The sequence below is a fragment of the Rhea pennata genome, chromosome Z (assembly GCF_028389875.1).
Source record: "Rhea pennata isolate bPtePen1 chromosome Z, bPtePen1.pri, whole genome shotgun sequence".
NCBI lineage: Eukaryota > Metazoa > Chordata > Aves > Rheiformes > Rheidae > Rhea > Rhea pennata.
The window spans coordinates 79,132,279-79,148,977 of NC_084702.1; the positions used below are offsets into that span (position 1 = coordinate 79,132,279).

Here is a 16,699-nt window from a genome sequence, read left to right on the forward strand (position 1 = left end):
TAATCTGGTCTATGAGCACCTTCGTACATTGTCAACAGGCTTCTCAAAGATTACCAGTTTTTAGCAATAAACAAGTAGCAAGATCAGTTAACACCGCCTTACAGCACTGCTACCCATTCCTAGGAGAAGCCCAGACATCCCAGTTCCATCCAGTAAGCCCAGTTGTACAAGAGACACCAGTTTGGAGGAGGTTCCCATGCATGGGGCAACAACCTCTGCCTTAGGGTCACAGATCTTCAGCTAACGTAACCACAACCTGACAACTAATATTACATGAATTTCGTACACGTAATCATACATTTCAAGTGGCTCTACCTAAAATAAGTCATTTGGTTTTATGAAAGTACTAGGACTCCAATTATATTCAGCAGCGCTACATTTTTTCCGAACATGAAGCAAAAAGGGGTTGCTTTGCACACAAACCTTAGCCTCAAGTTAGTTTGGGGTTTTTAGTAAGTTCTGAGCTTGGATGCAGGGAAAAGAATTCAAAAGTATACTTAACCACACATACTTGACCAGCTCATTTAGATCCAACTGAATGTCTGAGGTGCAAACTTCACCCCCATACACTTCAGGGGGAAAATAAAAACAAACAAACAAACATCAGAGTTTCATAGGAATTCCTGCTTCATCCTGTGATCTGGTGGCCAGCATTTTCAAAATCCTTTGTAAAAGCAAAAAATCACATTATTTGCTCTTTTATATGGAGGGAAATCCCACAGACTTCAGTTAAACTGTATTTAAAGACTGAAATTTGCTTCTTGACAGCATAGACTTCTTTAAAGAAAAGGACTTTATCAACTTTTATTCTAAAGGCATCAAAATATGACAGGCTTTAGAGTGGCATTGATCACTGTTATAAAAACTTCTCAACACTGCAATATAGAATATTTTGTATACAAATTGCTCATTGCAAACACATTTATATACAGCAAGCAACTGCATGACACTAAACATCACACATCAGTGACAAGTAAACAGCAATAAAGGCTTCCTTCTACAGGACACACAACAGCACAGAAAGTCACATATTAAGGACTCCATAGTAGGGACGGGAGAGGAGAAATCAAAATTAAGTTTAAACTTGCCTGTTTGTACCAAATCATCATACCTCTTTTCCCTGATACAAAAGCTCAGACCCTCAAAACTATATTATCCTGAAAATGCTATTTTGATGTACACAAAGACAGTCAAACACATGTGATATTAACACAAGCCAAAGTTGCCCCCTTTTATTTTTCATAAGTGAAAGTACTGCAAAGACAAAACAAAAATTATGAGTTATCAAACATATGTGCAGTGAATATTGACCAAGTAAAATATATTACTGAAACAGTGTTTAGACAGTACAAATTTTATTTTGACTTGCCCAAATGGTTCTCATAACATTCAGTAATTGATCGTATGTCAATGTTTTAATTTTCTTGGCATTTAATCACTTTGTACCTGCAGTTACTGCTCATAGTACAAGGAGTTTCTTCATCAGTGAGTTAGTTTTCTGTAAGAAATCATCTTTGCAGTAAAGGTGGGAAGAATGGTAAATTGAGCAGTCTATTGCTCTAAAACATTGATGGTTTTTATTCACTGTAAATTTTTATTTTTGGCTTCACACTACCAGAAAGCCGGATTCTGTGGTTAGCTATTCTGGCATATATTGAGAAAAAAAAATATTACTTCCAAAAAGAAAAAGGAAAAAAAAAAAAAAAAAAACAGTGGAGTTAATTTAGAGTAGCTGAATTTGTTTCAGTTGCCTTATTTTGGATTTAGATCAGAGTAAGCAACAATCCATCCCACAGACTTCAGGAAAACTGTAATTAATAAAAGAAGTGAAAGTTGCTTCCTGATAGCAAAGTCTTCTTTGAAGACAGTGTTTTTATCTGCTTTTATTTTAAAGCCATCATGATATAAGAGGTTTTAGAGTGGCATGATACTGTTTTTAAAAGATATGGCATTGCAAGCAGTAAGAGTACTTTGGATACAAGTTGTCATTAAAAAACATCCCTACAAAGTAGATGGCACCTCCCTTAACACGGTAAGAATAAGGTCCAAACTGTACTAGACACCCACCTGCTCTGAAAGAGGAGAAAAGAAAAAGGAGCTTTCCTGTTAGTTTTTGCCTTCGACTAAGCAAAGCTTTTTTCCTTGCCACTGAACACAAAACAGAAGAATTGGCACATTCAGTGGGAATGCTCACTTTAATGGACTATTCAGAGCAAAGATGTCAAAGAATAAGAAGTTGCACGTAATTTATTGTAGTAATTTTTAAAAGTACCATATAAAGGCAACATAAAAGTTGTTCATTTTTATGTCTTTCCATTAAAGAATCATGCACACTATTCTTCAACCAGCCACTCATTAAAAACTCCAGGGAAGGAACAAAATGGAACAGCAAATATTAAGCATATGATTTTCAGCAAGTTCTGTGTTAGTTAACTCTGTTTTAGGTTTTCCATCATGAAAGTATCATAACTAACAACACTGCAAGGAGGAGGCTGCATTCTCTGTAGCAACTCATACGAGAGCCAAATGCACTGGTCTGCCTAAATCAAGAGCAAAGACTCCAAAGTAAACCTCACAGCTCATGTTTATAACAGTAAACAAAGTCAACCAGAAGAGAAGTGCGGGTTTGTTTTTTTTTTTAATATCCAAACACTATTCAGACTGATATTTCAACTGTGTGGCATTTAGGAAGTGGTAGATTTAAAGGGATTTATATGATCTTAAATCAGCACTCCCCACCACTACCAGAAGCCTATTCTGTGTAACAAATACAGAATCATGAATAAAAAAATGAAATAGTGGGAGTGTGAAGTTGCAGGTACCTGAAGACTGAAAACAGGAATTCCTCAGAAGACACTTCTTTTGTCCAAGGGCATTTTACCCACCCAGTATCCGTGACAGGTTACAAGCAGTTGTTAGAGCTTCTCAAAAGACAAGGTCACAATGCACTTTTCACAGTGAAAATAGTATAGGGCAATGTATAATAAAATTGCTGGTAGCTTCACCATTTAACACCACATCAGCATATATTACTTATCTTCCCTATCACTCCTAAATTCTGCAAGGCTCCAGTGACTTTACCTGCCAAATACCAGAGATTTGCTCCGGCTGTTACCATCTATCACTCATGCCAGGGGGAGTTTTGGGCAGTGAGTATGGATTCACCCTCAGCTCCTCATTTCTCTCATTCTTAGAGGCTGATTCATAATCAAGGTTTGCAAAAACCCAGACCAGATTTATTCCCACTTCCTCACTTCTTAATAGTCCCTCTTAATACTAGCAACACTAGGAGGTGCGATGGGGCCCAGGAAAGCAAGATATTACACTCCTAGAAGATAGTTCTGTTCTGACTATGTGCTTACAAATCCATTTTTTTTGGATGGTGTGTCCCATTTTTCCACCCAGCTGTCTGCCATGATTCCAAATCACTCCATTGTACCAGCAGAATTGGTTTGTGGTGCTATGCTATGATTAACACGGCTGAAAAAATAATCTTTTCTTTTTGCTAGGTTACTCTTCAGGTAGATCAGTTCCTGATGAAGTTCATAGTAGATCCCCATAAACAGCAGAAGGGATACTGCAAGGGCAAGAGTATCTTACATCATACTGCTGACAGAGACCGTAACACAGGGACCTAACAACCTTGCAGTCAGAAGTACAGATACTTGGCCAAGTATCTTCCCACCTACAAACTAGCTTCTGTTCTTCACAGAAAGAGATCAAAAATTGACTAGACTGAAAAATACACCCAGTAAAGAAGACGGAACAGAAAAGAAAAAAAGTACAAAGTGCTAAGAAAAGGAAAGAATACGAAAATGAAGAAAAACGGAAGAGCACAGAAAGTAGCACTGTTAATAGATCACATAGATATCATTCCTTCATCCCCCTCAGAGGAGAAACCTGGTAATTCACCAGCTCTCATAACCCAGACCCTGGGCTTCCAAATTTGGGGATTAAACCAGCATGGTTCCTCAAAAGGTCCATTTCAGTTTGGCAACTCAAAATATCTTGCATTGCAAGCTGTTATCAGCAGGTACCTGGACTAATTCAGAACAGCACTTAAAGCAGAAGTGCTGTTCAAATATTCACTGTTAGAGACAAAGCACCTACAGAAGTGTGTTGAAACAACATGAACTTTACTTACACATACCCTGAGTCAAGTTTCTTGTCCTTGCAGATACTGTTTCTGTACTATGAGTGAGGTTTTGTGAATGAGGCTGAGGTAGCAGTCAACTGTTGCCAAAAGCAGGCGCAACTTACTACGGCCTTCTCCCACATGCTGTTGCCATTTTGTGCTTCCCAGACAGTTAAATAAGCAAAAAAGCATGCCAGTTGTTCCTTCTACAGCCTCTCCTCTTTGCCAAGCCCAGACAATCAGAAAAGAGGGAGAAAAACTAGGTCCTACACAGTAAATAAGTACTGAATCTAACACGGCAGATACTCATCATATCAAAGAGCAGAGGAACAAATAATTTGAAAGCAACCACCTACCAGACACAAACTAATTTTGCAACAGATTAATGGGAAAAAAGTATAATTTGAAAGAAGAAAAGAACCTTAAATTCCATCTTGTTTGACAAGTGAAATTTGGCTCCTTTCCACAATAATCAAAAACTACCATCTTGCTTCTGTCAGAAGCATGACCTACACTCAAGTCTCATTGTAACAAAACAGAGCTGGCATGATATTTCATAATCTTTCAGTCTCCAAAATGAACATTGAACTCCGGTGCTCTGTTCCTGCAGGCAAGGCCATCTGATTTAGACAATAGCTGATGAGGGTGTTATGCAGCCAACAGTCTTTGACCCCATCTGTCAAATGGTTTTCTCCCAGGTAGATGCAACTTAATGGGAAATTTCTGTTTCCTCCCAATTAAGTTGCACAGAAGACGGAGCTAGGCTTCTAAAAATATTTCTCTTCTAGCTGCCAGGCAAGAGCACCATCTGGTGTTCAGCTAATTAAACTTTCAACCTACTCTTGGATCAGTTTTGCTTTATAATATTTTTAAACAAACTTAGTATACACTGGGTCTGACTCCACAAAATATGCACAAAAAAAGCTGTAAAGCAACCTATGAAACACTCATTCACTTTGGAGGGTGTGAGGAACTGGGGTGCAACAGAACAACTGAAAGAAATTGCTGCTTTTTGATATATGACTATTTCCCCCCTAAAAAAGCCCCAATGAAATATTACATGACTTCTTAAAATACTTTCCATCTTATTAGTCATGAATAGACTGTAAGCAAGAACTTAAATAAAAAAGACTGCCGTCTCCTGCAATGCCAAATATTCCTTCACAAGAAGCCCCCTCCACAATACTGTAACTTCTTGCTACCTCCTGACTATTCTCCTTGCGCAAAAGCCAAAAATCTTTCCTCTTCCTCCCTCTTTAAAAAAAGAAAGCAAGCTTAGTAAATGTCTCAGTTGTTTACCTTAACCATTTTCACTCCTTGTTATCTGAATTTTCAGTTACTAATAAGCATATTAGTACAAGCAAGATAGACTCTTTACTTGACCTGCTCCTAAATGTTGCGAGAATAGGTCTTTTTCAGCCTTTCAGAAGCTGCTGTGAATAGCATCTAAGACATAATACGATGGTAATTTGTATAACTGGTAAGAAATATCTCATTAGAAATCGTTATTAAATAGCTATTTTAAAGAGTCAGTTAACTGAAGTCGCAAGTGCTCACATTTTGTATTTCTGGAGACGTACTATGAATCTTTGCAGAAATATTAATTCTGCTTCTATCTATGTTGTTTGCTAGACTGAAAACACGAGTGGAACCAATGTGACGAGGTCACACTTCAGTTTAGCTATCTGCAACAATATATTTTTCTGGAAGTATTGTGAACCACATCATCACAAAGTTTATTACCTTGAAGTTAGCACAAAAATTTTGGATACTTAAAAAATATTTTTTTTCAGCGACAACATATGAAACTATCTTTTAAAAGATAAAAGCAGGAAAAAAATAATTACGGTCATATAGATGAAACAACTCAACAGCTAACCTACAATTACCTCATGGGAGATGCTCAACGCAATAAAAGTTTGAGGTGTCAAGGCCAGAAGGATTAGGCCTGTAACCTATCACTACTCGAACTTATTAGTGCATAAAACAATAAATATTTCAGAGGAAAGACAAAATGGAAGTTTATTCAAAAACAAAACAAAAAAATACGCACATGAGAACATAACAGACCTACTTCTGATCTTTTCTAGCTACTGCAAGAATAAACAGCAATTACAGCTATTATGAGGAGGAGAGGAACCCAAAGGAATGGAAGATGTCGTGGAAAGAGATTCCAAAATTAGAAATAACGGTTCATTTTGCACAGGCATTTATTCTCCTGCTATCTAAAACAGAAATAGAGACAAAAACACTTTTTTTCCCTAGACCTGTGATTTTTATAAATATATTGCCAGGGTTTACTCATCACTAAGCATCATCTTACCTGTTTGTTGGAGTGGTAAAGCTAAAAGATAGCAGCTGATTCCAGAAGGGGTCATTCTCAGAGATCTGCTCTGCTCCTGATAATTTCTTTAAGTACTCATTTTCTGGAAGTTCGCTGATGCTGCTGCTATTTGCTCCCATCTTCTTTATTTGGCAAATCCTTTTCTAAACTTTCATTTCTTCAAAGGGAAAAAAAGGAAAAAAAAAAAGATAAACATTTTAAGTCTTTCAGACCAATAAGGAATATACAAAGTCTATTAAATCAGTGATCAGCAAGGCTTTAATTCACTATCTGGAATAACTATTGAAAAGTAGAAAACCAAGGCATATAGGAAGGCATTCAAAAGACTGTCAACAAATTTAGGACACCAACACCCTCATCCAAGGAAGTTAAAAGTTTCTGTGCTATACTCCAGTCCTTAGCTCACTTAGGTTTTCATAAATCTCACTCAGGGGGAACATACCATTGCAGTTATACCAACATCAAGACTGTTGCCAATGGCGGAAGCTACAGGGAGTTCACAGTTTAAACACAGACATTAAGTTGACATACTGTTCAAAAATACATTTTCCAACTGCACACGCACAGATACCCAGGCCTACGACTGCTTTTGACAAGGAAGAGTCATGCAGCTAAACCTCTCTGTGCCATCAGCCTACGGACCATCCACTCCTTGGAGCTGCTGTAGGCACAGCTGTTACCACTACCACATAGCTAACCTGAACCAAGTGAGCAAAGATACTACCACGTACTAATGTGCCGACCTTCATAAAATAACATGTCTGGTTCTAGATAACTATGTGGGGGAGGGAAGAAGCCTAGAAAAGGAACACATACAAAAGCAACTGCTTTTTTGCAGCAATTCCTGCAGAAGTTGACACAGAGACATTCTAAAACCCCTTCAGATTATTAATCACGTTGTACTTGTTTTTTGCAAAGAACAAGAAGACTTCAGTTTTCCATGCTGCTTATCAGAACTTTTCACCTTTCTAAAAAAAATTGATTAAAAAAAACCCCACTGAGACAGCAATAACTACGTCCCAAGAATGCTACTAAACATGTGACATCTTTCCAGGACATCAGCTTCAATAACCTTCCATCTTTTGAGAAGAAACAAATAATTGTGTGACTAATTTAAAAAAAAAAAAAAAAAAAAAAAAAAAGCTTCACACAATGTATTACAATGTAACCTAATTACTCTTGAGCTGGCATTAGTGGTTAAAACACAGGTGTAAGGACAGATACAGCTATATTGGAAAATAAAAACCACTACCCAGAAGCCACTCTTAAATCACCCCTGACAAAGCTGTAATATCTGTTTCAAAGTGACTGTTCAAGAACTCCTTTAACAGTGACCCACTCCGCCTCCACGACCAATGCAAACACTGCAGCTTTTGGCTGCAGGAACGAAAAGGGACCTAAGCAAAAGGTAGAAGCTTGCAAGTTCACAAAGAGGTGCTGCCTCCCAACAACAGCTTGGGCTGCAGCATTCCCCTGCCATAAGTGCCAAAATGTTCATGAATTCCAAGAGTACACGATTTGATAGGCAGAAGAAAAAAAATCTGAGGGCACCAAATTCAAAGATGCCAACTCTAACTCAAAAAAAAAAAATCAAAAGTTATTTGAGGCTGGAAAAATACCACTGTACACTCCCTTCAGTCTAGTACTCTTCTCTCCATAGTACTATTGGCTATGGCTGAAGACAGAATACCGCATTACATGAAACTTCAGACTGACTCAGTGCATCTACTCTTAAAAATAACTCTGCACAACTGTAGCTCTGCCATCATGCACCCAGGGAGCTCTGCTCTTATGCATCAGCCTGGCTCCTACTGCCTCTCTCTGTATCCGATCAAAGGAGAGAGAGATAATATCATCAAATACGTCTCATTTAGCAAAAGTTCTGAAGTCGCTGGCTACAGCATTTGGAGAGGCCGTTTTGTCACGTGGACCACCAACAGGAAGAGGGATTCAAAAGCAGTCTAAGAGTTTAAATGGAAGTTTGTGCCAGGGGATTCTGTGGAGAAGTATTAAAGGACTGCAAGACGCAGCTAGTTTAAGAGGACTTCCAAAATTTTGGCTGAATGTTCGTAAAACAGAACGAGTGCAGCTTACTTGAATATAAATTCTGCCACTTCAAAGAAAAAGCACAGGATTCAGCGTACTACTTTTGAAGTAGAGCTGCTGAATACTAAAGCCAAAAAAAAATTTTTTTGTATCTGATATGGGAACACTAGATCATCATTGAAAGACAGAAGAATTAAGGTTTAGCTTGTACACAGACACCTCAGCAGTTCCTGGTTTACACGTGCCTTATTACAGAAGCCAGCTGCAAAGCTTTTGGCCTTGGGCCCATATTTTGACTCAAGTTCCCACCTTGAATCTTTAAGTAACATAATGCATTTAAACTGCTGTTTCTTAGAGTTCAAGCAGTTTAAGTCTGTCTGCTTCAAGTTTCTTCCCTCTACTCGCGCAGCCAAGCTCATACAAGGAGCGCAAAGAGGGGCTCACTCGAAGACAAACATGTGCCCCTCAACCCAGGGCAGAAGCGAAGTCAAGGGGGAACTGGAGTCCTGCCTTTGAATCCCACTAACTTACTGTGTTCCTCCCCCGAGCAACCCGCGCCAGCCCTCTGACAGCACCCTAAATCCTTAGCCCTTCCTCCTCACGTGAGTCACTCCACTCTCTCTTCCATCCAAGCAATTCTCCCACCTCGCTGTAGTCCCAAAGGCCCCCCCCCCCATTTAACCCACTTTTACAGAAATGTGAGAGTGATGGGACTGTCAAAAGAACTCAAGTATTTGTAAAATGAGTTAGTAAGACATTTCAACAAAAGTAACAGGATTCACCCCAATGTTTTAACTTACATGATTATATTCTGTAGAGGACCTCCAGAACATTTTCAAGACAGGTGCTATTCTCCACTTACCACCCTAAATCATTTTCAAAGGTACTCTTAAGCAGCAAATATTTCTTCGAGAAATTACTGCCCTTTAGGTGAAATGATCACTAAAACAAAACATGTATCCACTTAAATTTACAAATGGCTCTTCAGATGCACTACTGTAAAATGTATGCTTGTTAAGACTGTACAAGTTCAAATCCTTAAAAAACATGCAATGCTGGGCCAGTATTTGGAACACTATCATATCACAGCATTTTTTTTATTTGTATCTAATCTTCACTTCCCCATGACCTTCTCTAAACTTGACTTTCATAGCAGAAATCATTGTACAGAAAGATGTTATAGTGGATCTTGGTTCCAAAGTCACTTCAGAATGAAAAGTAAAACAGATTCCAGTTTCTCTCAGTTGTAAGTATGACAGTCACGAGAATCACCAAAGAGCAAGAAATCTTACTGCTAACAGCAAACAAGTTAGTTCCAACCATGCCAATAAATTACTGATGAAATTTAAATTTTGACTTCTTCAAATACATTTAAAAATGCATGGTTCACTGCAAAAAAAAATATATTAGGCTTCTCTTAAAAAGTAATTACTCTTATTGCTTGCTCAAAAAAAAAAGAAACAATTTATTACAGGTCATTTAGTTTAATGCAGTACTATCACCACTAACAATCACATGAAAGAACACAATGTTTGTCACTTCATGATTTTAACTATTTTTTCCTCTAATAAGCTCAAAACACCTCCGAAGAATCACAACCTGGTCTACAAGCATCATGCTTTATTAAATCTAACATCTATCTAGTCACAGAACATGGCTCCAAGATATGGAAGCAGATGCTTCAAAGCAATGCAAGGAGTTTGTCTTGCACATCAGGACTTACTCCAATCTCAAAAAGGTTGATTCAGTTCTGAGTTTACTATCCCTTCTAAAAGCTTTTAATATTACTTATTATCAGTGTGTAGAAGAAAATATTTTTTTCCTCTTCAGGTTAAAAGCCATTCTACAATATATACACTATCTTTGCACAACTTTGTACATAGTGATCTTCCTAATAAGAGGAATGTGCATGCTGGAGCTTAGAGTTGGAACAGCCTGACAGAATATCCATCCAGCAGTATACCTTCAGGGTGGTTTTTGTTGTTGTTTTTTTGTTGGTGGTGGTTTTTTGATTTTTTTTTTTTTTTTGTTTTTAAAGATAAAAATTGTATTAAGGATTTTTATATTCCCTCATCTTTGGTGTTCATCCAAACACATCCACAGCTCTATTCATGTCCTTTACTTTTCTCCTTTCACATATGCATAAGTACTGCTGTTATCGAATCAGAAAAATACATGAGCTCAACCACAACAGTAACTTATAAACATGACTCAAGGTACCGTATGGGTACATGCAAACATAGAGATAGACTTGTCACACACTGTAAGCCTTTAATTTACCTAATTTTAGAGAAGTACTTAAAGTTCCATTGAGGATTAACTCTTCTGCTTCACAACTTCATTGCTGAAGCTGACCGATTTGTCCCATCAAACTGGCTCATAGAAAAGCATTTCCCCCTTCCAAAGCTATCTTTGGCAAGACTGTCTGACTGAGCCTGCAGACAACCTGAGTTTAAAAATGCATTTTTTTCTAATGAATATTTTATAACTTAAGAATTTGAAACTGTCACTCAGACAATTTTATCATGAAGTCCGAGATCTATTGTCTATTTTAATATAGTTGTGTTAAAGACCTGAATTAAAATTATGAACTGATATTATGCATCTGAAAACCTAACAGAATTTAAAATCCCAATATAGTTCCGCATGTACTTCGCTTACTTTCAAAATTAACTGCTTTCTCAACTAAAACAAACGGACACTGCTTTCCTTTCAAGCAAAACAGACAATATCATTACAAAGATGAGAAGGTACAAGATGTAGTGCTGTTTAGTTAAGTATCAGTGAAACTGCTATATTCAGGTTTCGGTTGATTCCTATTTGCGTCAAAAATGACTGCATGTTTCAGACCACACTTCACTAGTGAGACATTAGAAAGTCCCACATAAACCTAACAAAGATTTCCATACAGTTATTACACTACTGTAATACATAAAATTCTCCATGCATCGTAAGATCTGGAAGACTTTGAAGATATTTTTCAACTCCAATATTTGAATTTTCCTCTCCACAGAGTATAATTAAATACTCTCTTCTTATTTGTACTACAGTAATATTTATGTCTAGGATCAGATGTCTTGTGGGCTAAGTACCATACTCAACACTTACCTATGAAACTTATGAACAGAGATTGCATTCTCAGATAAAGAAAAGTCTAAACAAAACTAGTTGTATCTGATAGATGCAGATTCACATGCAGGATCAGAACCTACAGATTTTTGTTGCCTACTGAAAGCATCATGTTTAATTTCCAAAATCTTTAAAATCATTCTTTTGGATATTGTCTCATCTCAAGGCAATCTAATCTCTCAGTATATGCTCTAAAAGTTGATCACAATCCACAGCAAATTCCCAAGCCTGAAACATTTGATTTAAAGTATTTTCTACAAAACTGCATGTGAGTATCTCAAAGGCTGCCTGTCTAGTACCACACCACAGTCTCAATGGCCTGTCATCACCTACTCCCAAATACAAGATGTCCTTGTTTTCCAAGTAACACAAAAAAAATCTCAAAATGTTTCATTTCCTTGGGCCATTAAACGGGAGACAAACCAAAAGCAGTAAATCAAGTAGGTCCCAGGCAATCTGAGCAAGTGTGTGTATGTATTTGCTTTAATCCTCACCCTTCTGTATCTCAAGTTTTCTAGGCGCATGCCGCATTTCATCAGACACATGAAGGACTGAAGAACCTTCAGGACATAAGACATATTACTTCTGCTCTTCACTAAACAACCACACACACTTTGGGAGAGAAATTTTCTGAATAAAAACTTACATCTAAAGAAACTAGATGGCTGCTTCCTACTCTTTCTAGAAATTGGAATCTCTGTACTGACTAACTTTAGGCCTCTGCCAGAAATACCTGTAGTGCCTATACAGAACAATTTTCCAGGCAGGCACATTCAAGAGGAAAGGGAATTGGGTACCAGAGCTTCAGAGGCACAGGAAATAGGACAGACAGACGTCAGCTCACAGAAATAAACACTGACCCCGTAAAACCAAAAAGGATGGGTTTGAATTTCGGCAGCTGAACTACACTTTCCTCTCTTACCTACATAGCTCCTAGCTATTTTCTGCCCACTTGCAGACAAAAAATAAAAAAGCTAACAGTAACTAGAACTGACAATTCAGATGACAGTTAAGTTAGTTCTTCAAATCACTTATTTTAATATTTAAAAAGCAAGTGACATCAAGGTGATAAAGCTCCCTTCATAAGCATGGCTTTGCAGCTTGTCTGGCATTTTAAATGCTTGTTAAACTGCACTACTTACAGAATCATTTGGGGAAACTTTTGGTGGTAGTAACAAGACTGAAAAACCCCAAGAAATGCGCTGTGAAACTATCTTAGCCCTGAAGTAGGTAGATGGTCACTTTAGAAAATAGCTTTATACGTTCCATCTGATGCATAGCGCTCTTCAGTATTGTATCTATGCAATAACATTTTTGCAGCACAAAATGTTTTATTTTTTACTGTGATTAGAACTAAACTAGTACTGATGAGATATGTATTATAAATGCTACTACATAGTTAAAATAAAAAGCAGTAATATACACATTTTACCAATACCAAGAGACTATTAATAGACTTCATATATTCCAAAATAAGGAACAAAGGCATATAAATATTGTCTTTGCCAACTAAATTGGGCAAGGATCCCTGTTAGATTCTTGACTAATGTAGCAGAAATACTGTAATGAGAATTTATGTCTCTAAAAGTAATCTTACAGAAGAATCTTTACAACACTTTGAACTTAAAATAGTTTGCTATTTTTAATCAGAAAAGTGCTGATTTTTTTTTAATTTGTATTAAGGAGTCAAAATATCAGCCACGACTTAATGCCTGGTGATCATAAAATGCAGTCAAACCACTGGCATGAATTCATGTTCCCATACATATCTCAGTTACTTATAACCAAGTGGCAGGAGAGATATCAGAATGGACTAAATGTATCCTTTACTACTACTAATCAAAACAAAGTGTTTTGTGCAATTTTGTAGGAAAAAGGGATTGTTTCTGTTCATATTACTGTCTCATTGTGTTGATTTAGAATTTTCTTCCCATGTTGTAAAGGATTCTCTATAGCAATGTCTGTCTCTTATATCTGACCCTACTAGGGAAAGTATTCAAATATGTAGCAGCAGCACAAAACAAACAAACAAACAAGCATATCTTTCTTTTTGTGAAAGATAAAATGAATGGGCTCTTTCAGAGGGTTTCAAAGGGTTCTGCCTTTGCACTCAGAGGTGAATAACATCTTTCACAGCTGCTTTGTGGTGGCCAAATTCTCCATTTCTCCTTCTCTGCCCACTCTTTTTCAGGCCCTGTCAAGCTGATGGCTACTGTCTGGGTCATGAAAGCCTCTACTTTACCTACAGTTCTTCAAAACATTTTTGCAGTAGCACAGTAACCACTCACCAGGTAAGAAAGTATGCTTTCTGTAAAGCTTGATACTTTGGGAAGGATGTACTTTAGAACAGCAGTAAGAAAGACAATACAATTGTAAAGTGGTTCAGGTAGTGCTTAACCATGTTAAAAACAAAGACAAAAACACCTTTAAGTTTATCCTAAGAGCTACCTAAAAAATAGTGTGGATAAATACACCATCTTTTCTGTTCCTTTACTGTAATTTGTTCTAGTCCCTTCCTCTTTTGTAGGAAGTGCCTGGAGGGGAAAAGAAGAAAAAAAAAAAAAAAAAAAAAAAAAAAAGCAGTACTGAAGTGGTATTTGTACCGTACTTACCAGTTTCACTGAAAGCTAAAGGATCCCAAATAGCAATAGCAAAAGTGGTTAATTTTGACAGTTATTGCAGGCAACGGAGGCCCTCATAGGGAAGCTGCTGAAAAGCTAGTGATGATACTGTATCTTTTGCTCCAGTTCCTTTTTCACACATGTTTTATGTAGGAGTCAGTCTTCAAAGAAAGCCTAATTCTGAGGAGCCCAATCTGCTTGCTTCACTCCCACCTACAACACAGTTGTTCACAACTGAAGAATGTGTTTTTCAAGACCTTCTTGGTTAGGTAGCATATTTTCAGCAGAGAAAAAATCAGATGCAGGTGACCAAGTCCAGGCATTGAGGTCACTGACCAAAATGCTCAATGAGAGATGCGGTGAATCGCCCCGTCCTTGCATTTTAATCTTATGGTTATCGCAGACTTTGCTGATTTTTAATAAAATATTCTCAAGAAGAGATGCCAGCAAAAAGAAAACCTAAATTCTAACAATTAGATTAAGATGTATGGCTTACACAATTTCCCAGTGCCATTTGAGGAACATAACACACATTTTCTTTCATTCTTCATAGCAACATATAAGCACTAATCAAGAGGGCCCATAATCCTAAACAAGAAAAAATAACAATTGGAAAAAAAAATAATAAAAAAGTAGCAGTAGTATCAGTTAGTAATCATTAATTATCCGAAGTATACAAGACAGAAGCATATCATCAAAATAATACATATAACCTAAAAGAGTCGCTGAAAGAAATTATGACAACTGTGAGGGACATTTAGAAAAAAGAAAAAAAGAAATAAAGAGATATATACAACAGAGTAAGGTGATCACAGCCAATAGCCTCTCACTTCCAGCAGGCTTCAATCCCAAGCTGGAGGACTCAAATCACTATGACTGTGAAGGAAGTTGCTTCCGCTCTTATCTACTCCTTTAGTCAAATCTACTAATTTTGATCACTATGGAGACACCCATCCATTACAGTTTCAAAATAGCTTATTCCACATGAATTACCAGCTACCTTCACTATTTGGCTTTCCTGAATTAGAATTATTGATTCATAGGTAAAATACTTTGGTAAATCTGCCTTCCTCAGATCAAAAGACTTTACATAAAAACACTACGCCTTCTTGTTGTGCCAAGCTTTTGCCTCAAAAGAAAAACATTTGATACACAAAGTGTCATGAAAAAATATGAAACTATTACACAGTGGCTCTTGACAGCAGTAGCAAATACATGTTTCAGACAAATGAGGCATCTTTAAAGCAGCATACCTTATATAATTTTTCCACTGTTTCTCTTTAGGTAATAAGACCTAAAAAGCAAGTCTATCATATTTCCATCAGTCAGGTATCAGCCCATGATAAGCTTAATATAAACTAGTCGTTTCATGTTATTTGCCCCCTCTCCCCTGAGTTGCAGTGTTTTGTTAGAAGCAAGACAGCGAGTACATGCTAAGTCTCTTGAAGCAGCTTTTGCTAACAGGGAGTGAATCCCACAAACACCTTTCTGTTGGTAAGCTGATGTCACTTCAAAGTACTTCCATTTAGCTTCTCCAGCTAAGTAAGCACTTCCAGATCTCAAGTATTCCTTGCCCAATTCACACACTTGTAATGAAATCTCTCTAGTTTATTAGTATAAATTCCACAAGACATATTAGGGATTCTTTAATTCTGTCATTTTTTAATGCTTCCAGTTATACTCCCACACTAGAAACATGTTATGTGCTGCTAAACCTCCTTGAAGGCTCAAAAGCCTTTAAAATTTGTCATGAACTAACAAAATGTAAAGCAAAAAGGAACACAGAGATCCCTCTTCTGACCTTCTACTTAATTCCAATCCTAGCATTTTACTACATAATTACTGCATCAAGCCTACTAGTTTGATGGAAGAACAACAGCATCAGTTTTAGAAATACATCCTATCACAGGTGGAAAGGGCAGCAAGGATTCAAAAAGTTACCTCTGTCCTGACTCTTACATTCACATCTCTCAAGTAAAAGGCAGATTTCAAACCCAACAAGTGTTTCCTGGAATGCATGCAGAAATAATTTTTTCAAGGTGATTAAGAAAACACCATTAGAATGGAGGGAGTTTGTGTCAAGTTTCAAACACTGCTCACGCTTCTGTGTAAAACCTGGCTCCATCAGTTAAATACTGCTATGGGTACACAGGACATTTTCCAAAAGTTTCCAGAACTGGAAATTCAAATACTAGTTCTACTCTTTATACTGAATAGATTTTTCTTTACAGGTTTTGTTTGCCCTTATCAGTGAGATTCTTGATGTTTTCAGGAGAACTGTATTGGAACTATAAAATCAGAAGAACAAATCTTCCAGTGCAGGAAGAAGACCATACTGTTATCACAAATACAGTAACAGTTTTCAAAAGCGCAAGTACACGCCAGCTAGCTGATAATCTATGACTGATTATAGTGCTGGAAATG

The 16,699-nt window shown here is 37.2% G+C and overlaps 1 protein-coding gene across 3 annotated transcripts in view; it reads right to left on the reverse strand.

Annotated features, from left to right (window-relative positions):
- Positions 1-16,699, reverse strand: part of DYM (dymeclin) — a 214,025-nt gene that overhangs the window by 194,481 nt on the left and 2,845 nt on the right. For all 3 annotated transcript variants that reach the window (XM_062599520.1, XM_062599519.1, XM_062599521.1), the window contains exon 2: positions 6,459-6,636. In XM_062599520.1, the coding sequence (XP_062455504.1) occupies positions 6,459-6,598 (140 nt within the window). In that variant the 5' untranslated portion in view covers positions 6,599-6,636. The remainder of the gene's footprint in view (positions 1-6,458; positions 6,637-16,699) is intronic.